The sequence below is a fragment of the Aspergillus clavatus genome, genomic scaffold (genome assembly GCF_000002715.2).
Source record: "Aspergillus clavatus NRRL 1 1099423829800 genomic scaffold, whole genome shotgun sequence".
Lineage (NCBI taxonomy): Eukaryota > Fungi > Ascomycota > Eurotiomycetes > Eurotiales > Aspergillaceae > Aspergillus > Aspergillus clavatus.
In genome coordinates this window covers 1,091,166-1,114,235 of record NW_001517099.1, presented here as the reverse complement: position 1 = coordinate 1,114,235, position 23,070 = coordinate 1,091,166, and the positions used below count along the sequence as shown (strand labels likewise).

General features: G+C 53.4%; 9 protein-coding genes across 9 annotated transcripts, besides 11 other annotated features; 2 read left to right on the top strand and 7 right to left on the bottom strand.

Annotated features, from left to right (window-relative positions):
* Positions 1-1,398: 1,398 nt before the first annotated feature.
* Positions 1,399-1,428: a microsatellite.
* Positions 1,400-1,428: a microsatellite.
* A 2,672-nt stretch (positions 1,429-4,100) lies between these two features.
* Positions 4,101-4,127: a microsatellite.
* Positions 4,102-4,127: a microsatellite.
* Positions 4,128-4,189: 62 nt separating this feature from the next.
* Positions 4,190-4,221: a microsatellite.
* A 407-nt stretch (positions 4,222-4,628) lies between these two features.
* ACLA_048950 (uncharacterized protein) lies at positions 4,629-5,815 on the top strand (the record flags this gene model as incomplete). Its single annotated transcript, XM_001271848.1, has 2 exons — positions 4,629-5,400; positions 5,481-5,815. 2 exons carry the CDS (start codon positions 4,629-4,631, stop codon positions 5,813-5,815), a joined length of 1,107 nt encoding a protein of 368 aa, XP_001271849.1.
* Positions 5,816-6,222: 407 nt separating this feature from the next.
* On the bottom strand, positions 6,223-6,996 carry ACLA_048940 (putative secretory component protein shr3; the record flags this gene model as incomplete). Its single annotated transcript, XM_001271847.1, has 2 exons — positions 6,223-6,878; positions 6,954-6,996. The coding sequence occupies 2 exons, from the start codon at positions 6,994-6,996 to the stop codon at positions 6,223-6,225; spliced, it is 699 nt and encodes a 232-aa protein (XP_001271848.1).
* Positions 6,265-6,324: a microsatellite.
* Positions 6,997-7,163: 167 nt separating the features above from the next.
* Positions 7,164-7,189: a microsatellite.
* Positions 7,190-7,717: 528 nt separating this feature from the next.
* rim8 (pH response protein PalF) lies at positions 7,718-10,066 on the bottom strand (the record flags this gene model as incomplete). The annotated part of the gene is made up of 2 exons (XM_001271846.1): positions 7,718-9,514; positions 9,599-10,066. 2 exons carry the CDS (start codon positions 10,064-10,066, stop codon positions 7,718-7,720), a joined length of 2,265 nt encoding a protein of 754 aa, XP_001271847.1.
* An 826-nt stretch (positions 10,067-10,892) lies between these two features.
* Positions 10,893-10,930: a microsatellite.
* An 813-nt stretch (positions 10,931-11,743) lies between these two features.
* On the bottom strand, positions 11,744-12,542 carry ACLA_048920 (putative GAJ protein; the record flags this gene model as incomplete). Its single annotated transcript, XM_001271845.1, has 2 exons — positions 11,744-12,409; positions 12,495-12,542. 2 exons carry the CDS (start codon positions 12,540-12,542, stop codon positions 11,744-11,746), a joined length of 714 nt encoding a protein of 237 aa, XP_001271846.1.
* Positions 12,543-13,234: 692 nt separating this feature from the next.
* ACLA_048910 (uncharacterized protein) lies at positions 13,235-14,016 on the bottom strand (the record flags this gene model as incomplete). Its single annotated transcript, XM_001271844.1, has 2 exons — positions 13,235-13,824; positions 13,875-14,016. 2 exons carry the CDS (start codon positions 14,014-14,016, stop codon positions 13,235-13,237), a joined length of 732 nt encoding a protein of 243 aa, XP_001271845.1.
* Positions 14,017-14,305: 289 nt separating this feature from the next.
* On the top strand, positions 14,306-15,804 carry ACLA_048900 (WD repeat protein; the record flags this gene model as incomplete). The annotated part of the gene is made up of 2 exons (XM_001271843.1): positions 14,306-14,541; positions 14,601-15,804. The coding sequence occupies 2 exons, from the start codon at positions 14,306-14,308 to the stop codon at positions 15,802-15,804; spliced, it is 1,440 nt and encodes a 479-aa protein (XP_001271844.1).
* A 101-nt stretch (positions 15,805-15,905) lies between these two features.
* ACLA_048890 (uncharacterized protein) lies at positions 15,906-16,301 on the bottom strand (the record flags this gene model as incomplete). The annotated part of the gene is made up of 1 exon (XM_001271842.1): positions 15,906-16,301. The coding sequence occupies one exon, from the start codon at positions 16,299-16,301 to the stop codon at positions 15,906-15,908; it is 396 nt and encodes a 131-aa protein (XP_001271843.1).
* A 929-nt stretch (positions 16,302-17,230) lies between these two features.
* Positions 17,231-20,203, bottom strand: CweA (putative GPI anchored protein; the record flags this gene model as incomplete). Its single annotated transcript, XM_001271841.1, has 1 exon — positions 17,231-20,203. The coding sequence occupies one exon, from the start codon at positions 20,201-20,203 to the stop codon at positions 17,231-17,233; it is 2,973 nt and encodes a 990-aa protein (XP_001271842.1).
* Positions 19,019-19,384: a microsatellite.
* A 1,928-nt stretch (positions 20,204-22,131) lies between the features above and the next one.
* On the bottom strand, positions 22,132-22,638 carry ACLA_048870 (uncharacterized protein; the record flags this gene model as incomplete). The annotated part of the gene is made up of 1 exon (XM_001271840.1): positions 22,132-22,638. One exon carries the CDS (start codon positions 22,636-22,638, stop codon positions 22,132-22,134), a length of 507 nt encoding a protein of 168 aa, XP_001271841.1.
* A 45-nt stretch (positions 22,639-22,683) lies between these two features.
* Positions 22,684-22,709: a microsatellite.
* Positions 22,710-22,749: 40 nt separating this feature from the next.
* Positions 22,750-22,769: a microsatellite.
* Positions 22,770-23,070: the final 301 nt, after the last annotated feature.

Sequence of the window (23,070 nt, the reverse complement as noted above, 5' to 3'; positions counted from 1 at the left end):
GTTTGGTTTCCCAACCCCGGCCAAAAAGAAAAAAAAAACCCACGGAAATCGAGGGACCCCCCCCCCCAATTCCAACAGCGCTCAGAGGCAATAACTGGCCGAGGGACTCTAACCGGTGAGCACAGAAGCCGCCACGCTTGTTCGGATTTTTTCTTCTTCTTTGTGCGAAGATACGTCGATACGTAGGATCCGTCTGCGTAGTAGTGCACACCTTTGGGCCCCGAATTCAAACAAAGAGCCAGACACCCGGGCCCCGGCGACCCAACGTCCCAGGTGTGCGGTAGGCCCGGTGATTGGACCGTTTTGCTGAGGCTCTCGGACTTCTTTCTTTCTTACCCATTTTCCCTGGCGCGAAGGGGGAGGGAGAGAAAAAACGGTTTAAAACAGGCGCGCTGCCACGCGGGAAAGCGAGTCCTTGCGAGTCGGCATTTGGGAGGCCTGGGAGGGGGGGGGGGAGGGATCCAACAGCGTTAGGTGTGATCCTGGCGGTAGTTCTTGGGGGCCATTCTCAGCCATTTGTATGTATTCGGACCGTTGGGACTCGTTTTGTTGCGGAGAAGTTGGTTTTGGTGCGAGATGGCCACGCATAGGGCCTGTGGTGAGCTTTTAGCTGCGCGATGGACAGTGGGAAGACATCTTCCAGGCTGAACCAAGTTCCAAGTGCATGGATGGGTTGATGGTGGTTGTTGTTGAAGCTTTGACGCTCAATACGCAGGTTTCGTTGTATTACGTACCGTTATTTACGGATACCGTCGATTACAGAACACGAACAATGATGATGATCCCAGGATGAGCACCACTATTATTGCCCGTTGCTCTCGCGCCCCCTTCATTTCGATAGTCAGTAGTAGTCCTAAGAATCTAGCAGTTGTATCCAGAGTAGCTACAGTATCTTCTACGGTCATTGTTCTAGACCCGCAGCTTAGGGATTAGCGCATCTACCCTCTGTGGCTGTATCTGCTCTCTGTCACAGCAGCAGCTGGCCAGTTGCGAGCACCTCTGTCGCGAGATTCTCACTCGTGATTGGGAGTCAAGACGCGCTGAATGTCTTGATTGTTGTGACGAATGCAGTCTTGCCGGCTCGGACATATACCTTTCCTGAGGCAGGGCTCTCCGTACCGGAGATTGTTGCCCTTTCTGTATGTGCCTGAAGCCCCAGGCCACCAGGAGAGAAGGGATGTTCGAGACGTTTCAACCACACAGGCCTATCTCCATGGTGCGTGCTAAACATAGTCTGATCAGAGACATGCAGTCTAGTCTAGTGATTGACTATTGAGAATGTATCTTGTTACAAGACGGTTAGTACATGTGTACGTGACAGACCACCTAGGTAGCAGGCTCTATCCAACACAATCACTCACTACTGAATCAACTTCATACTTAGGAAGGGGATTTGAGTTTTTTTTTTTTTTTTTTTTTTTTTTTTTTCGCAAAGTACGTCCCCCCTATCCCCCTTCTGCTACTTCCTCCGTCCCCATGCCCCTCCATCCATTCGAAATCTCTGTGTTAGTCACCATCAACTCATCCAACCCACCATGTTCTATATCACCGGCGCTCCCCATCACCCTGCATCCGCCAGGCTACAGCCAATTAGCGCCGAGAACGGGACTGTTCCAGCGCCATGGGGTATCGTGGCAGATGCAATTAAGCGCCGGCGCTAACCTCGAACGAGCTGTAAATGGACCCGCTAAATGGATCCAATATTGAACTATGGGGATACATTCCAGCTGCGATTGGCTGATGGATAGCTGGGGGTGGGATTTTGTCTGCGGGGATTGGATTGATGTGTGGGCTTTACAGACTACCTACAGTCCTTTTTTCAGCTTGTTCTACCTCAAGGGTGCAAATCGGTAAGCGCTGGGGAGCTATTCTTGGATACAATGTATCAGGACTCAGGACTCAGGAGATACTGAGTGTTGATCTGCTGCGCAAGTGTGCTAGTGTGGTTTTCCTTTTGTCCTCCGATTGACAGACTGACTGGAGTATCCCAGAGTCGAAGCACATCTTGTAGAAGTGTCTATTTCGACGTAAGGTTACTTGGTAGATGCTTGATAGCCAGTCAAACAAACACAAACTTTCAAAGGAAGGCAATAGAAAAAAAAGAGTATATGCATGATATCACACAATGTAGCCGCTTTGGCGCTGTGATCTAAAAAGCCCAAAACGAATCATCTGTTCAGTCCAGGATCACAGCGCGTCCAGCAACCACTCAGTGATCTTCCTTCTCGGCCATCAGTGATTGACAACAAAAAAGCAAAGAGTCCCAGTACTGTTACTCGTGTTGTAGCTTAAATCTGTGACGAATTTTGACCGGGATTGAAAGCATTCTTTTGGGTGATGGAGTGACTCCCGGGTCTTACCTCTTACCGACAAGATATTTTGGCAATCCAGGCAGTGATCTGCTCGATGACTGACAATAGAGGAAGAGGTTAGAAGAGGGGTTTCTGAAATGCCCCAGCAGGGATTTGAGCATATGTGTACTGTGTAGTTACTCAATGCGAGGCTGGTGGGGACAATCTGCTGACTGTATTATGTACTATTATTGCATCTTGTTCTATTCTTATCACACAGGCTTCTCGATGCTATTTGTGGCTTGGCTGGCCGCGAGGAGATAAATTTGGCAACAATAGATATCAAGGTCAATGCTATATACTGCTGAGATATCTTCCATGACAGAGAATGAGTCTGCAGAATGACTTTACGGATATTCAACTAAAGAAGCAGAAATTATTTTTGCTCTCGAGATGTATCATTGGATTGGCCACACATCGTCATCGTGCAACCAATATCACAGCCAAGGACCAATTTATTGACTCTCTATCAGTCCACTCGGGTCCGAATCAGGAGATCCCAGATCTACTGGCTCTCGCTGCCAGCTGGAACCGGTCGCCTTGTCCATCACCCGGAGCGACAGACAGACAACATCACTCTTCACACGAGACTTTCGGGCTGGTGATGCCTTTTTGTGAATGGTCAATCCCGAAGCGCGGATTCTAATAATAGGCCATTCGGAGGAGTCCTTGTTCTCTTCTGAATATACTATTCCCTAGGGAGCCGAGGTCGTCACTTGCAGGTGAGAGCGGTAATCCCCAACACCAGGTGTGATATCGATGCATATCTTCAGCTTGAACAGACAGCATGCAGTGGTCTCCCGCATCGACTATCTCTGAAGCCAATCACCTTTTGTTTTTCTTGCCTCTCACTCGAGATCTTCATGACAGATGCAACAAAAATAGAACTTTCTTCACCCCCCCATAGGAGAACGGTTGCTGGATGATGCTCCATCAAGCACTTCTCCTGCCGGGGATTTCTTCACCGTCCATCTGCAACATCTTCTCGATCATCCCCTCCAATCATTCAAGAAATCGCCGTCACTCGTCATGCTCATTTGTGACTATATCTTGACCTCACTGGCCTGCAACGGGTTTGATGGTTCTGCATTTGTGTATGGTATTGTACTATACGAGGCGCTGTTTTCGCTATGACGGTGACAGACCATGTTTCTACGAGATATATAATGAGTATATATATACATATTGTCCATGGGAGACGGAGGACTGGCTGTCAGGAGCAGCTAAACGTTGTGCTTCACTTGGTCCAGGGTCTTCCAAGCCCTCGTCTTCAGTGTGTGTCGCTTCACTGACTTCTACTGTGAGTTCGTCCACTTTGACAGTGCTTATACATCGATAGCTAACCATTAATTTATCTAGTCCCGCTCTTAACAAGTCGTCATTCTATGGCGAGAATCTCGATCAGCCCAGCCATACAGTCAAGTCCCGACTCGACGGCTGAACAGCATCTATCTATCTGAAAACCGGATTCATGATCCAAACAGTAGTGGCATGCGGCATGAAGTCCACGGTAACACCGCTATGACACCCGCCGGCAAGAACTGATCCAGGCCACTGAGATAGAATCAGGAGTTGTAGAAGAAGGCGAGAGGGGCAGTGTGATGTCGTAGGCGTAAAGAGTCAGACATCCAGCGCCAAGGCCATTCTTGCAGGCTGTAAATCTATAATTAGAACATCCCCCTCAAAGGTCGAAGAGAAACGGCGACTCCATGCGTCGTACTCGTCCCCCCCAGCCTCTACAGAGGACATTCTCTCTCTCTCTCTCTCTCTCTCTCTTGCCACCAAAGATTGGATGATACGAGCGGAGAAGGAAGTAATAGAGAACCCAGCTAACTGACCACTCACTCACTCACTCACTAACTAACTAACTAACAAGAGTAGCCGGGAATCATCACACTCACAGCCTATTATTGATGCAATTCCTCCCCTCCACCTTCCCGTGATCCACTCTCCTCGCTGTCTTCTTTACTTACTTTCTCCCTCTCTCTCTCACTCTTCTGCCCTTCAGATGTACCTCTCACGCTCACGACTTGCTCTGCCCGGCTGACGGTCAGTCTTCCTGTCATCTCCCATCTTACGCGCCTGCCCATCAAAAGTCTCCTGAAGAACGAAGGAATCAAAAATAGACACAGCTCTTTTTTTTTTTTACACTTTTTTCTTTTTTCCCTAACCCCCCCAAAAACTCCCCTAACTTTGTTCCTCCCAATCAACCTCTCTCATCCCTATCTTTAGCGCCCTGCAGTGATGTATCCCTCCCACAACAAGTCTAGCCTCGCCATGTCGCACACCATCTCGCCGCCTTTCACTCCGGACACTGAGTTCGCCGGCCTCGAGACCCCCCGCGGACCATCTCAAGGCCTGAACATCACAGCGCTGGCCCGCTTCGAGTTCGAGGCCGGAAAAGGAAATGATGGAACTAAGATCCTGATGATCGAATGGGAGGACGATGACCTCGGCCGCTCCTCGACCTCCCCCGGGGGCTCCTGGCACGTTGCCTGGGAAGGCAAGAAGGCCGTCCTCCCTGCCGACGAGCGCACCAACGAAAATACCCGCCGCTTCTACTTCCTGCTGCCGCCTCATGTCACCATCCCGCCGGTCGTGACCCTCTCGTACGAACCCCCCGCCACATCCTCGACCTCGGCGACAACGATCACCCCGAGGACGAACTCGCTGCAGTTGAACCCGCTCCCTGCCATCTTCCCACCGGAGCTGGGCGCGACAGGCCGCTCGGCGGGGAAGAAGGGCGTCTTGCACACGATATGGGCGAAGAAGCGGCTGCAGGTCCTGGAGAAGGAGATCCGCGAGGAGTGCATGAGCAACGCCGAGGGCATCGCGCTGCACATGGCGCTGCAGGAGAAGGAGTGGATCGAGAGCAATTTCGGCGTGGGAGCGAGATCAGAGGCCCAGACGCAACTTGCCCAGGACTCGCGCTATCCGATGGGTCCCACCACCCCCGTGTCTCCCAGTAGTGGGGGAGGAAAACTGGGCGAGAAGCTCCGCGGACTGAAGTTGCAGACAAGCCAGCGAGAGCTGTCTCCGAAGATGGATAGTATGACCTCCTTCCCCTCCGGTTGTTGTTATGGCTTCCGCTTTGTGCCAGAGGGTATCAGAACTAAACGGTTGAAACAGCATCCAACACGCACCATCTTCTTTCCCCGCAGTCGCCCGACGTAGCTGTCTCGTCCTTCAACTCCTTCCACAGCATCCAATCCATCTCCAACCTTGCGTCCAACTCCCCCGCCCCCGACTCCACCGTGAAAACCGTAGTACACTACCCCCCGGACTTCATCCAAGCGCAGCAGAACACCGGCGACCACAGCAGTGGCTTCGCGTCCATGACTACGCTCGCGCGCACCTCGAGTGCCGACTCGGGCGAGGACCTGTTCGCCAAAGCGCTGAGTCCGCGGTCCCCTGATCTGCCGCGGAGTCCGTTTTCGTTTGCTCCTGAAACATTGCATATGTGACATCATGACCCTTTTTTTCTTTGCTTTTGGCCTCCGCTGCTGATGGTCTCTGGCGGACTTGCTGCTCATTTCCCGCTCTGTGCTCTCTTTTCTTTCCTTTTCCGTATGATTCCCCTCCTTGCATCTGCACTCTGAAAGTTTCGTCCCACGTGTTATATGATCCTCATGAAATTCCATCACGGGTGTGGTTGATACATCCCATATTCATGTACATAGAACTAGCCAAGTAGATATAGCCATGGCACGCATTCATACACCTTTTGAACTCAACACTCTTTCCGAACCCTCGGTTTCCAAACGAGCGACAGAAACACTCACTCCCCCATCAAAAAAAGAAAAAAAAAAAAAGCTAACAAACACAACCACCCTCCCTCCTCAAGAAGAACACCCAAAACTTCCCTAACCGCCTAATTACTCTTCTTCTTCAAACTCCCCTGTCTCCCAGGCTTCCCAGTTGCAGCCCCAGTCGCACCCGCACCCGCACCCGCACCCCCAGCCGCAGCCACAGCGGCCTCCTTACCCGCCCCGGACACCACAACCCGGGCAGCAGCGTCCTTCCCAGCCAACGACTCGACTTCCTGGGCATCCTTCCGATCGGCATACCACTGGCCGGCCTGCAGGACCAAGACGCCGACCAGCACGAGGGCCAGGATGGTATTACTAGCGGAGAGGACCTTGAGCGAGTCCTCGCGGCCGAGGATCTGGCCCTTATCCTCGTCGGCGGAGGCGAGGTCCTCGCCGTAGACGCCGGCGGAGGCGAGGCGCAGGCCCTTGACGATGTTGGCGATGTAGACGGTGACGCCGCACATGTAGAGCACGAGCGAGGCGCCGTCGAAGAGCATGTTGGACTCGGAGGGTTTGTAGAGCTTGCTGACGAGGCCGGCGAGGCCGAGGAAGATCACGATGTGCAGGATGCGGGGGATGAGCGGCGGGGAGGCGTGGAGGAAGCGGAGGTGGGCTTCGAGGTAGTCGTAGTGCGCGGCGGGGGTGGGCGCGGTCGACCAGAGGATTGGGTAGTCGTAGGGGAAGAGGGAGAAGATGATGCCGAGGAAGAAGCATGTTGCTGGAGGAAGGGGGAGGGGTTGTTAGTTAGTTTTTTGGGGGGAGGGGAGGAGGTGGTGATTGATGGTGGACTTACGACAGACGATTAGGAACGTCGCGAAGGACCCGTTCCAGGCCATGGTGGATGCGGTTGATGGGATGTTTGGACTAAGCAGTGAGGGGAGAGTTGAGGATTGGGAGATCCGTAAATGGAAATGATGATGCGAAAATGTTCGCGATGGAATGGACGGAAAACCTGGGGAGAGTGAGGCCAGGGGAAGGAAGAGAGGAGGAGAAAGCTGACAGCGAGAGAGAGAGAGAGTGAGAGAGAGAAGAGCCAAGTTGTCGCTGTGGCGGCTTAGAGACGCTGCCAAGCCCAGCCTGTGGGAAGCCTAGTAGTAGGTACTAAAACCGAGGCTGGGGACCGATGGAGGAGATAGTTCCTTATCTTCATGAATTCATGATCATATCCGATTAGGAGGCTTTTAGTCCTTTGAATTGTTTTCTGTCCCAGAGATAAGACACGATTCGATTATGCAATCCTTCCGACATCATGATAACTGCGAATGATGCTCCCTATCGACAAAATAATAATGCGGCTCAGAATCCACGTTCAACTCCCACCAGTGTGCTGGGTTCGTTTTCCCCCAGATCCCCCAGACACTGAATAAAATATTCCCTAATAAAATAACAAAATGGTATCTTTCCTAACGAACCTTGAGGAGAACAAATAGAGAGAAATCAAAATGCAAAGATCGAGGTATATCCAAACCCAGGCTGAAAAAAAAAGTCACGCAAGAACACAAATACAAACAATGAAAGTCATACATCGTCGTGGACGGGCCTGATATGCAGCCTCCATCATCTCTGGTACCGCGGGAGTGACTCGTCTCCATGCGCGGCCCCTCCCACCAGCTGCTCGTCGTCGTTGTGGTGGAAGACCGGAGCACTGGGACCTTCAACGGCGGAGTGTCCATTCGAGACATCCATGTCTTCAGGAGCGCTTGCTTCCATCAGGAGACGCTGTCGCTCCAGTTCCTGCTTGTCTTCACCCGGAACTACTGGAGTCCCGTTCGACGCGGTCGCACGGCTCCTGGCAACCACAGTCTGCACGGATTCGGCAGGCACGAGCGGCGGCGGAAGCCCGTTCTCCACCGGCGACGGAAGATGATGGTAGCCGTGGATGTGGTCATCTTCGGGTAGCACAGGAGCCGTGGGAGGTTCCAGGTGACCCCGCGATGGCCCGGCTTCGGATTCGTCAGGTGGTTGACTGGGTAAGAGCGTCTGCTCGGCGTGCCGTAACCGCGACTTCTCATCCGTCGGTTCTTCCGAACGTGGGGTGGGGATCACTTCCCCCAGGAAGTGGTATGGTTGAGGCGTATCGAGTCCATGCTCGGGCCATGGCAGCTCGGGAGGGAAGCCGTAGTCGGATTGCCGCGAGAATTCCGTCCCGGCACTCGGTATCGGACTGGGATCGATCGGCAGATGGTCCCGCTCGACAAAGAGTGGCTGAGGCTGGACGTCAGATCCGGCGGCAAGGGACGACGGGCGTTCAGCAGCCTCCTTGCGCCGTTGCGAGTCACGTGTTCCGATGACGATCTCGAATGCGACCGCCACGACTCCCTTTTCGCGACGGATCTGCGCGGTATCCAGAATATTGCCGGCCCAATTCGTGGTGACCGCGTTCCCGTTGGCGTCGCTCGGGTTGAGAACTTGGCCACTGGGAGAGAAGTTACTCCCCGACGAGACCATGTGGAATCGGGGGAGAAACCGTTCCGGCGAGGTAAGCTTGCCGCGCAGGTCGACCACCACCTCCACGTAATACCGGAAATTAATCATACCGCCCGGCGTGCGCGTGATGGTCGGGAAGGCGTCTTCGGGAATGCGTATCGAAGTCTTGACGACCGCGGTCATATTGGTGGGGTCCACCACCAGCGGAGCAAAGGTCTGGGTCAAATCTTTTCGGAAGACGCTGCTCGTGCGACTGGTGCCGATGGAAAGCCCCCCAAGCCCGGTCCGTGACCGTGGGTAGTAGTCCTCGTACACAGGCTTTTTCCCTTCGCCTGTCGGGCCGACCGGGAGGGCAGGATGGAGATCGATGCGCCCCTGGCGGTAAAAAGTAACAATGATCCCATGCGCGCTGCGCACTTGCTTGCAATGATTGATGGTGATGATAATCGGTAACGTGTCGCCCGGCAGCACGCCAGCCCGCAAGACTTCGGTCTTTGCGGTGATGGTCTTATCACCGATCGAGGGTGTGATGCTCCCATTGCGGACCCCGGTCCCCGAGGAGCTTGGGTCACTGACGAGTTGGAAGCTCTGGCTGCTGTTGCTGAGGCGGCTCGACGAGCTGACATTGCTGGGGGCCGGGCTCAGGGGAGGTCGACTGTCTCCAACCGTCCCGCCACTGGTGGATGACGACTTCCGCGACGGAGTATCCGGAGCCGTATCCGATTCCAGCGATTTTGCCTTGCCCTTCGATTTCGAGCGTTTGGAGACAGGTTCGAGGGTGACGATTCGAGCCTTGGGGGCCGGAAAGGGAGCGATGTCGATGTTTTCGAGAAAGTTGATGCGCCTTCGGCAGGACAGCGTCGGGTTCATCGTGGTAGGTTTCGTTAGGGTGGATGTAAGCACGTAGGAGATCGTCCCTCGCTCGAACTAGAGGTCGCGTCTGGGGTTAGCCTCACTTGCAAGCATCCAAAAGCACTGATCGATGCCAGATTGGGCAAGTAAGTCACGCACGTTGATACTGCTGGGGAGCGCATACGGAGGGAAGCACATCTCGAAGCGAAATTTGTACACTCCCTCCTTGAGGCGTCCGTCACCGCAGAGAACCATCTCATCTTCGAACAGGGTAGCCAGGCCATTGCCCAAGTATTCCGGCCCTCGACGTCCGCGTCCCGGACCCAGGCTCCCGACCTCGGCATCCAGCTCTCCCGAAGCCACCGTGTTCTTGAAGACCTTGACGTGTCCATGCAGCGAGACCACCAAATGTGTTATGCGAACCGGTCGTACGACAGTCAGGACCACGGTGCCCTTGACCACATCACCGGGGAAGTAGGAGCGCCACGGATCGTCGGGTTCGACATAGAAGTCGGCGATGCTGCGATTTTGGTGACTGAACGGCGAACGGATCTTGGATAATAGCGAACTTCGATTCCGACCGAGCGGCGAAGAGGAGGACGGGGAGGGAGCGGAGTTGACTGACATGGCACACAACCGCGTTGCGCTCAAGCCATACACGACGAAGCGATGGGAAGTTTTCGAGGGGAGAGATAAAAGCAACCCGGGGAAAAAAAAAATAAAGAAAAAAAAACGAATCTAGACGAACGCAAAAAGGTACCGCTAAAAGCCGCAAACCCCCTATAAACAAATCCCAATTATACTAGGAGTAGATGTCGCCGACCCAGGATAGTCGAGCGAGATAGACGGAGATATGGTCAGACGACTAAGTCCAAGCACCTTGGTATCACAGGAACCTCGAAATTCTCCCCAAACCTGAATGTCCCGACACGTCCAGACGCCGGCACGCCGGCAGGTTCAGGCAAGAACCAAATGCCAGTAACCCCGATATCCCCGTTGGGCGCAGATGCGATCTTACGCGGAAATCCAGCGGAAGGAGAATCGCGCAGGGGAACAAATATTGTTGGTTGTTGCTTCGAGTCCGGAGATGCAAGAGTCAAGAGGGAGGGGTGACCCACTTCCAGGCGCAACGAGCGAGGGTAACAAAGGGAGAAATAAGGGGGAAAAGAGGGAGGGAGAGAAGAGAGAGAGAAAGGACGTCAGGAAGTTATAAGCATATACAACGGAAAGGCCTGCATCATTTCTCGCGTTTGTGGATCAGGGACAAATTGATGACCTTGAGTGACGATCCGACGATAGACTGTCTTCTTCGGGGGGAGGCGTGGAGGAGGTGGTATGAAGGGGAGACAGTAGACACAGTAGACACAGTACAGAGTAAGCTAAGCACGATGGGCGAAGCTGGAAGCACTAAGCACGCAGGCGGTACAAGCGAGAGACTTGGAAGCGTCGAAGCTTTTTTTTTTTTTTTTTTTTCTTTTCTTTTCTTTTTTTGGTTGGTTGGGTTGGTTGTATCTTATTACTTTTTCCCCCTTCGCACGGTCGGGGGGCCTGGAATAATGGAGGAAGGATGAAGCGAGTCAGTGGCAGACACGCCAAAGAAGAGGGGAGATCCAGTCGGTCGGGGATGCGGATTTGATGCAAGACACGGGATTGGGCACAAGAAACTCAAACAGGAGGTTTCGACTGGAGTGGGCCGGGGGAGGATGAGAAGAAGAGGGTACGAGCGAAGGATAGTTAATATGCAGAGTAATAATCAATATCATGCATCAAGAAGAAGAAGTTTGGGATAAACCAAAGAGAGATTAGAGAATAATACAAATAGACAGAGGGGGAAAGAGAGAGAAAAGAAGAGACAAGACAAGTTCGTGATAAGCAACGGAGGGACGACAACAAACCAACGGGTTTGTGTGCAGCCGACAGTCAAGCTTCTCTTGGGGGACTTTAGACCGGGTCTAGTTTGAACTGCTCTCGTGTCTCCTGATTATTAGGATTAGGATTATGAAATTTATGATTATGCAAACACCCTGAAAAGTTACTCTCTCCACATATGCATGGGATCAAAAGAAGAAAAGAGAGGGAAAAAAAAAAAAAAAAAAAAAAAATAGTCAGATTTTGATTGATTGAGTATTATTGATGATTAGGAGGAGCACGTACTGTAGTACTCCGTATATCCTCGCCTGCAGTCCGCGGTCCTTGTACAATGTACAGTCATGTCAACAGTCAAGGCACATACAGAGTAGTCAAAGGTCCAGAGAGAGATACCTCACAACTCCCTGTATAATAATACTAAATAATAATTCTGAATCAACTGATCAACTCACGCAGTCCCTCCCCCTCCACATACTCGTCCCCGTAATACTCCCTCTGCACCGCCGTCATGATCTCTCGGTCCCCGCCGGTCAACTTCCCCATGTACTCCTCCAGCACGTAGATATTATCCGTCCACATAAGCGCTTGTTGCCGAAACGTCTCAGTCTCCTCTTTCATCTGCGCTACGCTTTTTCCTCCCACCGTCGTGGTCGCCGTCAGCCACTGCGCCTGCAGCCGGGTCCGTTCCGTCTGCAGCTCACTCCTCCGATGCATCAACTCTCCCCTCTCTGCCCGATTTTCTCCCTCATCCCCTCCTCCCTCCTGGTCCCATTGCGCCCGTTTCGCCGCCAGATCGGCCGCGGCTTCCTCGTAGCTGGCCTGTAGGACGCTCACCTCCTTCTGGAGCTGCTGCAGTCGCCCTTCCCTCTCGCGTGTCTCGTCCCCGCCGAAACACCAGTACCAGTTCCCACTTCCGATTTTCTCCACCCGAATCTTGTTCTCGTCCGTCAGATTCTGGATGTATTCCTTGACCTGCATGCCGTTGATCGAAGCCACCGAGGGAAGCATCTTCTCGAGGTCTTTGAGCGTGTGGCACGTGCGTGTGGACCGGAGGTGCGCGACAATCAAGTCTTCTTTGGCGCTTTTAGAGAGTTTCGGTGGCTAAGAGCCGTTTAGAATCAGTATTTTTTCTTCTTCTTTTTTTTCTATTGTAGGATTCTCTTTGAGTATACGGAAGTATTATCACATTGTGTAGAATGCATTGACGATAAGAATGAGCCGGGGAGCAAACCATGGTAGATGATGAGTCGTCGATTCAGACGTGTGAGAGGATTTAGGGCTCGTTTTAATCTTATTCAAGCAAGTTCAAGCGTGATTTCGATTCAAATGAGGATTTTATGGTGCATCATTGGATGGTTGATGGCATACAATTCTAGAGACACTACAGAGGAGTCGTCAACGAGAGACAGAGTACCTGATGTCAGGTGAAGCTGCCTCAGGTCCCAACACAACAGAAACAACACCCTCTCGACGACCACAGCAATATGGTTTCATCTCATTCCATTGCTAAGAACTCGGCTTCTACAATATCGTCAAATTCAGTCCTTGTCTTTGGTAAGCAAAGGAAATGTCACTCTTCGCCTCCTGTGATGGTATAATAGACGACCACTTCCATATCCCCTGAGTTTCAGGCCATATAGCCACAGATCATAGCATGGCAAGAACACACAGAGAATATTCATTTTTTTTTCTTCTTCTTTCTCTTTTCCTCCAAAAAAGCCACCTCCCCAGAAATCGCATCCTTCGATGCCAACGCTAATGCTAATGTCCAAGCTTCCTGCACAAAGAGCTTTGCCAAACCAAGCATCACACGCGTCGGGCGTAGTGGAGACCGAGAGGCTTGAAGAGCCAGGATTGGGTTGATTAAAATCCCTCACCGTATATCTGTCGAATTTCACACCGGACGTATCGGAAGACTAGCAACCTTCACAACCTGTCATCGACCTCCGTATCCAACTCAGTAGTCGACGCCCTCTGAGTCAATCGGCGCCTCTTGGACCGTCGTCTCTTGACAACACTATCCAAATCGTCGCCAGAACTCGCCATGATCATGCTCTGGCTCGTGTTTGCTCGTTTGCGGCCGGACCGTCGGACCGCCGATTTAGAGGGGCGGCGATCCTCGTCAGTGGGGATGTCCTCTCCCTCCACCAGAACCAGATCCCCGGTTTCACCCAGAGAGTCTCGCGCCATCTCCTCCAAAAGAATCCCCATGGCAATGAGGGCCGTCTCGTCCATACTCTGATAATCGTCCTGACCACTGTCGACCGTAGCATGCTCATAGAAGTCCGCTGCGTAAGAATGGATCGCTTCTAGCAGCTCAGAACTGGGGAGAGGGCGATCAACGGGTAGAGACTCGTTTGCAAAGTAGAAGTCGTTTTCTTCGTAGCGGATGGGCGCATTCTGTCGGCGGAACAGAACTTCTTCGGGCCGGACAGGGATGATGCTGGAGGATGCCGTATCGCGAAGCTTCGAGGCGTACGGAGCCGACGGCAGGAAACCATGAGCATTCACCCGAGCTGTCACATGTCAATGAAAGGCCATCGAGGAGTCGAGCCGTTACACTGACCAGCTACCGCATCGTAGACATTAGCTTGACGCTTCTGTCGCTTGAGCGAGGTCTCTTCGGACACTGCACGCAGCACATCGTGCTGATCGGGAGGCTGGACAAAAGCATTTTGGCTCAACGCAAGGGATTTGCCGTAGGACATCGTCCTGATGTTACCAAGGACGCCCGTGCGCGAGCATCAGGGGACTTTCCAGTGACCCATTCGAAATTTGCACAGCACAGGACGAATGGATGTCGATATGTGTCTGTCTTTTTTTTTTTTTTTTGCTTCTTGTGATGATCCAAAAGTGGAAACTCGGCCTAACATTTCTCCGTCCCCGCAGCACGATAAGAGACGATCACCACGCGACTGTGCCAATTGCCAAGTGCGTCATGAATGTTGGCACACTCCAGTATCTTCCTGATGATTGTATGCGGTTGATCCCTGATGAATGAATTCATATCTCTTGAACAGGACTCTTGGGTCCATCACCCCGTCAACCTTCCATGTTGCGCAAACCACCCGATTGGTCCATCAGCTTGAACCAGCTCCCCGAATCCGCTTCTCGAGCCAAAAGACTGTTCCTGGAGGACAATCTGATTATGACTTGGGGGCATTTGACGGTGATATCGTCGCTCATAGAGCCGGCGTGAATGTCCTTGCCGTTGATCAGAACGATGGACGATTGTATGGGTACACCAAAAAATGACATGGGTCGGTTATATGCTAATAAAACAACAAAACAGCATGGTATCTGGTGGTGCAGACCCCACAGTTCATCTCTGGGATCTCGAAAGTAGAGGCTCCGAGTTGGACTACGTCCACAGGTCGGTTGCATCCGTTAGCAAAGGATCCCACGAGGATGCTCATACCCACGCCATCACCTCGGTCTCGATATATCCGTTCGATCCAACTCCGTCTACGATCTTGACTACCGCCCGTGATGGGACACTCAAGCTCTCTGCAATAGGGCTGGATACTATCACTCCCGTGCATACTTTCACACTGGATGCCACCCCATACTCCCATTCTCTATCGTCGCACTCTGGTTCAACACTTCTTATTGCGGTCGGCACATCAGACAGAGCTGTGCGCTTACTCGACCTACGGTCTGGTCTATCTACCCATGGGCTTCCGGGCCATAGCTCCTCTGTGCTCTCCGTTGCGTGGGCCCCCCACCGGCCGCACATTCTCGCCTCGGCGTCCGCCGACAACCGTGTGATTCTGTTTGACGTCCGCAGGGGCGGCCATAACTCAGCCATTGCGACACTTGATATGGACGACGCAGTTGGTCTTGTCCCTCCGCAATGTGCTCCGGAGTCATACAAAAGCCGCCCGGCGTTCGCGCCGGACGCTCGCGCCCACAACGGTGCAGTAACAGGCGTCCGCTGGACATCAGACGGTGCACACCTCGTCACTGCCGGCCAGGATGCTCGGGTCCGAGTCTGGAACGCCTCGACAGGCGCTAACACTCTCGTCCATTTCGGGCCGCGGATACGGAACGGCGTTTCCTCACATCTGGCTGAGCGAGCCCCACTCGTTATTCCCCGAGGACTGACAGCTCCGGGCCAAGAGACACTGTTGTGGCCGAACTTCAACGAGCACGACGACCGCGGTGAGATATTCATGTTCGAGCTCCGCGAGGGCACGTTCATCAAGCGTCTCAAGGTACCTGGCCTCGTGGCTGGACGGCAGCAATTTCGTGGCAAGTCGAGCGCGTTGAGTGCGGCTCGCATCAACTCCCTTGTATGGCGCGGGAATGGGGGCTCGGGAGAAGGGTTGGAGATGTTTTCGGCTCACGGCGATGGGACCATCCGCGCCTGGGTGTCCCGGGATACAGAGGGAGAGCCCGATGAAGCCGAGGAGGCCGAGCAGGCTGACCGAAAGAGGAAAAGAGATGTCCTTGACGAAATCTACCAGGGATTCATCACCCCTGTTACACCGGTATAATGGTGTCAAACCACAATGGAGTTCTAATGCATCTAGACCAATATTGCAGATCAATTATCATAACACATCACATCAAACTGGAAACAAAGAACCTCATCAAATCACTCATTCCGAATCTGATGCTCCCCGATAAAGTCACCCGCATTCCCATCCTCCTTCGCAAACCGATCAAACGCACTCCGGTTCAGATTCGCATGCTTGATCGTCCTCGAATTCCCCCTCGCGCCAGGATCGATCGCATCATACGTCATCCTCTTCGACTCGCCCGTGGCCGGGAACGCATCGCCCGTCCCCGTGACGACCTCCCCGGTCGCACCGATCTCCTTGGTGCTGCGAGGCAAATCAGTGGCGTTGTCCGCCGCAAAGGCCTGCGACGGCTCCGCGAGCCCCTGGTTATCGAACTGGCGGTTTTCGGCCCTCTGGTCCGGCCGCGGCACGGAGGGGATGGTGTTCTGGAGACCCGCGTCGTTGGGGATGGAGGTGCCGTGCTGGGCCATCTCGGAGAGGGTGCCTCCTCTATGAGCGCCTGAAGACATGATCTTCCAATCTGACCGTTGTATGCCTTTTCTCGTTTTTTTTTTTTTTTTTTTATTATCGAATATGTTTGGAAACAGGGCAGCGTTCGCAACCTGTCTTCGATAAATCGATTCTATCAAATCCTAAGACGAAAGTTCCCAACCGATCCCCTCCAGCGCCTTATATACTCACCACCGACCCGAGATTGATGTCCACAGGTCCGGCGCGATGATGGCGGTATGAGATCAGAAACCAAACCGAGGGGGTTGATTGAGCTCATCCGCCCCCCAGGGCCGATCGGCTTAGCTTAGTCATGTACATTATCTTATGTGATAGGCGATGAGCGCATGTAGCGGTATCAAACCCAGCCAGCCATGATGCGCGGCGGGGGTAGTAATCTCGACGTTGGTTTCGTTTCGTTGAACGGGCCTTTTTTTTTTTTTTGGCAGTTGAGCTGAAGTGGAGGCGGGGGGTTTGGACTTGGCTTTTCTTGCATGCAGCATGACATTACCCCGTGGGTCTTGGGTGGGGACCTTGGAGTCTGGAAGCTGGATACCAAGATGAAAAGTATGTTCCGTGGATTGGAAGGTGTGAGCATGGGAAATTGTGATGAGTATGGGTGTCTTTGGGGTACGGGAAGAGGGTTAGGGCTGGTGATGTATTGGGATGGCTGGGAGAGGGATCCAAATAGAAACACTTCTGTCTACAGGTTCAGGGTTTACGGACAAATGGAGATTTCAAAATGAGGAGAAAATCATTCTGCGTGTATACTACCACATAGGAAATTATTACATTCAAGCGAGCGGCGTGGACACAGGTCACCAAACATTACGGAGTCAAATTCTTGCAAAACGAGTGACATGGAGAACGAAATGGAGACATTAAATTTCAGAAGGCCCGATCAACCCCATTACAGGGCAAAGGCCAGCACAGCCACGAGACCAGCGACGGCGGACATGACACCCGCAGCTGGGACAAGGCGGCCGGCAGCACCGGTGAAAAGCGGGCTGGAGCTGGGAGTGGCCGAGGGCCTGGCATGGGGGAACACCGACGGGTCCGGGTTGCTCCAGGGGTCAGCAGCGCTGGGGCGCTGGAGCAAGGGGGTGGTCGCGCTTGCCGAGGCCGCTGCGCTGGGGACGTGCACAGGGACCACGGCGAAGGACGAAGGACGGCTCACAGTGACCGTCGAAGTAGAGGCGTACTGGTGGCTGGCTGACGGCTCAGCGTGGACTCCAGAATGGGGCACAGAGACGTGAGCGGGGTACGAGGGAGAGCTGGGGGATCCGAAAGAACCCTGTGGGTTGGAATATCCGCCCGTTGGGATAGAAAACGACGGGGCGCTCGGAACACCACCTTCCGGGGCAGCGACGGTGGGTTGATGCACTGGGTAAGATGGAGCAGTTGGCACAACGTGTGAGCCTTGACATCCGCTGGGGCAGGGAGTGTTGTGCGCCGGAGGCTTCGAGAATCCGGGTTCATGGACAGGATGAGCAGGGTGACTCGGCGCTGCGTGAGAGCCCTCGGATTTGTGGGTCGGGCATGGCGTAGATGCGGCTTCGGGCTTGGAGAACCCAGGATCGTGGTGTCCATGGCCAGGGACACTCGGCTCGCCCGTCGGCGACACAGCAGTTGGTACCGGTGCTGACGTATGGTTGGGGACCGATGGGACGCTAGGATTGAGGCCGTGGCCTGGGATGGAGGGAACACTCGGTTGCGGCGGGTGATGAGGAAAAGCGGGTGCGGTTGGCTTATGATTATCGTCCGTGACGACCCTGGTGATGGTCTCACGAACAGTCGCTGTGCTGCATGGCTTGCTTGACGAAGGAGCATGATTGGAGGGGTGCCCGGGCTCGTGAGGCCCGCCGGGACCACCAGATCCTGGAACCTGTGGTTGACTAGGGACGGGAGGATGACCCAGCTCGGGGAAACCACCAGGGCTACCGCCAAAGCCTGGGGCGTGAGGCTGGGCAGGAGCGGAGGGGTGCGGAGCAACGGGGGGTCCACCAGGGCCGCCTCCGATCCCTGGGGTATGCGGCGGTTGAGAGCCAGTCGCAGGGGGACCGCCGGGGCCACCTCCGAATCCCGGAATCTGTGGTTGACTAGGGACAGAAGGATGACCCAGCTCGGGGAAACCACCAGGGCTACCGCCAAAGCCTGGGGCGTGAGGCTGGGCAGGAGCGGAGGGGTGCGGGACAGCGGGGAAACCACCAGGGCCACCGCCGAGGCCTGGGGCAGGGGGCCCGCCAGGGCTGCCGCCAAATCCAGGGCCGTGTGGGAGCGGGGGCGGGTGAACGACGGGCGGAGTCACGATCGTGTTGTCGGAGCTGAACGAGTGGTCGTCTTTGTAGTCTTCATTGATCACGGACGAGTAGTCACTGTCAAACTCAATGTTGGCACTGTTCCCTTCATCGTTGCCACTCGGTCCTCCAATCGCAGTCGGGCCGACACGCTTCACAAAAGGCATCATCGGCCTATGGGGTGGAGTGACCACATGGTTCTTCAGATCGAAGGAATGGTTGTCCTCATAGGACTCGTCGATGCGGGAAGTATAAGTGTCATCAAAGTCAAGATCAGCACTGCTGCCGCCGTCATCCCCGACAGGCCCACGGATGGCGCCGGGAGTGTCATCCTTTTCCTCTTTCTCTTCCCCTTCCCCCTTGTGACTGGGACCGACCGAGTTCCCTCCATCACCTCTCCTGCGGAAGCCAGGAATGGCAGGAGGCGTGATGATTTTGTTGTCCAGATCGAATGAGTGGTCATCCTTGTAACTCTCGTTGACCTCAGACAGATAGTCATTATCAAATTTGATGTCGGCACTGTTACCACCGTCATCGCCGGAAGGGCCTCCGATGGCAACACCACCACGGCCACCTCGCTTCCGGAAGCCAGGAATGGCAGGAGGCGTGATAATTTTGTTGTCCAGATCGAATGAGTGGTCATCCTTGTAACTCTCGTTGATCTCAGACAGATAGTCATTATCAAATTTGATGTCGGCACTGTTACCACCGTCATCGCCGGAAGGTCCTCCAATTGCAATGCCGCCACGACCACCTCGCTTGCGGAATCCTGGGTGCCCGAATGGTGGCGGGGGAGGAGTGACGATATGGTTCTTGATGTCCACGGAATGGTCATCCTTGTATGACTCCGTCACAGTCGATGAATACTTGCTATTGAGTCCGATGCCTGCGCTGTTACCCTCATCGGCACCAGATGGGCCGCCGATGGCAGTGCCACCACCGTGGCCTCTCTTCCGGAATCCAGGCATGGGAGGCGCCGGAGGGGTGATGATTTTGTTGTCGATATCCCACGAGTGGTCATCCTCGTACGATTCGCTCACTGCGGACGAGTAGAGGCTCTTAAAATCAACGTCCGCGCTGTTTCCACCATCATTGCCGGATGGGCCTCCAATGGCGGTACCGCCGCGGTCACCCCTCTTGCGGAAGCCTGCAATGGGAGGGACCGGCGGAGTGACAATATGGTTCTCCAAATCGAACGAGTGATCGTCCTTGTACGCTTCGTTGACGGCGGAGGAGTAATCACTATCAAATTCGATATCTGCACTGTTTCCACCATCATTGCCGGACGGGCCTCCAATCGCGACGCCACCGCGATCTCCTCTCTTGCGGAATCCGGGCATCGCAGGGTATGGAGGAGTCACGACATGGTTCTTCAGATCGAACGAGTGGTCGTCCTTGTACGCTTCGTTGACGGTGGAGGAGTAGGTGCTGTCAAAGCCGATGCCAGCGCTGTTCCCTCCATCCTCGCCACTGGGACCGCCGATGACAGTCCCTGGGCCACCGGCGTGTCGCTTTCCAACCGCTTGTCCATTGGCCACGGCGGCCACCAGCAGCGCGAGAGGGATACCTCCAACCAAGCCCTTCATGGTGAAAATCCTGAATTATTATTAAGTAATAGAAAGAATGACACTGGACCAAAAGGCCAAGGAAATGATAAGACGGTAAGACAAAATCAAGAAACAAATCTGAGCAAAGGAACGTAAAGACCAAGCTTTTTGTCGGCTGCTGTGTCGTATGGCCAACTTCCCATGGACCAGGCTCAAGGCCTTTTATCAGTCTTTTCCCCTCCCTGATTTAACCCGAGGCATGCAGATCGTCGAGACATGACGAGCTAAACAAACAACAAAGGCAAGGCCTTGTTGGGGTCTGGGAGAATGTCATCAGGAATGGCCCAGATGGCAAGCGCAACGGTGATGCCCGGCGTAGTAGAGTGGCCAAAGCGACTCAGCAAAGCCTCAGAAGGGCAATCCTAGACATTCCTCAGGGCCAGATCCAGTCAAGATACACCCACAGGATGGCCTGAGGTGCTCACATACATGGAACAGCAAATGATCGATTGAGTCGGGGCTCGCAGCCCCTTCCGGGGACATACCGGCGGCATATCCCTGCGTCGATCCAACACGAGTCTGGAGCCATCATCCTAGACAAGGGAGGAACTGCCTCTGGATTGATGTTGCTGAGGAATTCCCCGACAACACCATGCAGAAAGATCGACGAGTGATTCGCCTGTTCCTGCATCATTGGAACCATTAAAGGCCCGGGTGGCCACACACTGTCCGGGTAACCTGGCAGTAAACAAGGTCAACAACAACCAACGGTCCAGGTCTCTTTAACGGACGACCAGATGTATGCAGGCATCAAGACCAAAATACCAGGCCCTGCCGCTGTACCGAAGCGGTGGTCAAGAACAATCCCCATGCCGGTTGGTATACAGAAGCAATTCAGCATTACGAAAGCCCAATGGGTCAGTGGAGATGATCACAAGAGCAATCCAAAAATGGTATTCATCTATGGTGTACGTATCAAACGAGTAAAACTGAAGATAAATAAAAAAAAAGATGTGTCCCGTCATCGACATTCACCCTCCATCGCCCTCACTGAAGAGGACCCAACGGAAGGCAAACTTCCTATCAAGGAAAGCATTGTTCTTCAGAACCGACCGATCACGAAGATCGAAGGCAACACACCGTCGTGGGATAAAAAACTGGACGGCGGTCGTGGCAGGTTCTGTGAAAACTTTTTGATGAGGAAGGAAAAGAAAAAGAAAACAAGCAAAACGAACGCCGAAGAATGTGTGCTTTTGTAGTGTTGTGTGGGTCACGTGTGCTGGGGGCGGAGGGCCGACATTCTTCCGTCGCCAGGCAACAAGGTATTCAGGCACCCCGGCTTAGGCACCCAGGCATTCAGGCATTCAGGCACTCAAACTCAGCCACCATGGGAAGACTCCCATTATTTCGCATCAAAAGAAAAAAAAAAAAAAAGTCCGTAGTTCTTCTCACCAAGCAAATCATTTACACCACATTGGATCTCCCAAGTAAACTAGAAACATGCCAAGAAAAGAGAGAGAAAAAGAATGGGCCTTTTGACTTCTGTACAATTTCCGTCAACCAAACCCTGGGGAGAAAGATGCTCCCCCCTTTTCCTGCCAAACTGCATTGGACATCTCGTACTTTGGCCCCTTGCCCAGCAGCCCAGCTTGCTAGAGCTTCCCCGATCCGTTGTTTTCTGGAGACGATAGAGCACTAAGCCACTAACTATCGTCGACGCGAGATGCCCTAACTTCTGAACGTTGTTTTTAAAGGGGGAGGGGCACGCTTGTCAGTCCAGCGTAGTCGGTATCCAGGCAAGATCATCTCTGCCGCAAAGGGTGGATGCGGCTGGTTTATACTCGAACACTTCCCCGTCAACTTCAACTAAAAAGAACCAAGATCTTCGAGTTAGTGATCCAGAACATCCACAACAATGAAACACAACAGAATAGAGAAGGAAAACCCCTATGGGAATGATCAATTGCTTACCTTGAACCAATCGCCCCTTGTTGATGATCTGATTTCCACACCCCTCCACCCACCGCAACTGTAATTCCCAGAGCAATGGCGACCATGCTCCCCACGGTGACAATCGCCACAATCACTTTGATCGTCAACCGCTGTTTCTTCGGGAGGGAATGAAAGTAGCTGCACCGTCGCCGTCGCTGTTCCCACAGTTTCGACCCTCGGTTTTTCTGCGATTCTTCTGATTGCTTCTGACATGATGTCGCGCTTTCCAGCTCGTATGGGCCGTCGAGCACCGCGGCGGTCTTAGTTGTTGTGGGCTGGCCGACTTGGCCGTCCATGGGGATTGTTGTAAGGGTCGCATGACGGTAGAAAGGGGAGTATGGCTTTGCGTTGATGGAAGGGTCGTAGTCCTGGGGGGAGATCGGTGAAGGCACAGGAGGCGCGGCGACGAGCGTTTTGGACGAGCATGAGGGGAGTTTCTCATCCGCTGAAATTCGGGTGTCCAGTTGTAGTGAGGGAGACATCGTGAGGGGTAATACCATAGGAGAGAGAAATGTTACAAACAACAAAAGAAGAAGTAGAAGAAGAAGAAGAAAGAGGAGCAGTCAATTCAAGGGGAATGATGGGTTGACTGGTACTACTACTACTACTACTAGTAGTAGTCATAGGCAGCAGATAGATGGAGGGACAATTCCAATCAACCAACTCAGGCCAAACATGCCCCAGAAAGTAAGTAGTAAATAGAGTAATAGTAGTCTAGTTACCCCAAGGGAAAAGGGAAAAAAAAAATTAAAATTAAAAAGAGTCTCGCTTTCCTCTTGATCTTTCAAAGACAAGCGTCGATCAGGGTCTTGGACTTGGGCAGGGAAGGGGTCAGTCATGCACTGCAGCTGCCCCCATGTGCTGCTCGGTTTCGGTCTCAAAATGGTCGAGTCAATATGACCTATCAGGCTGTA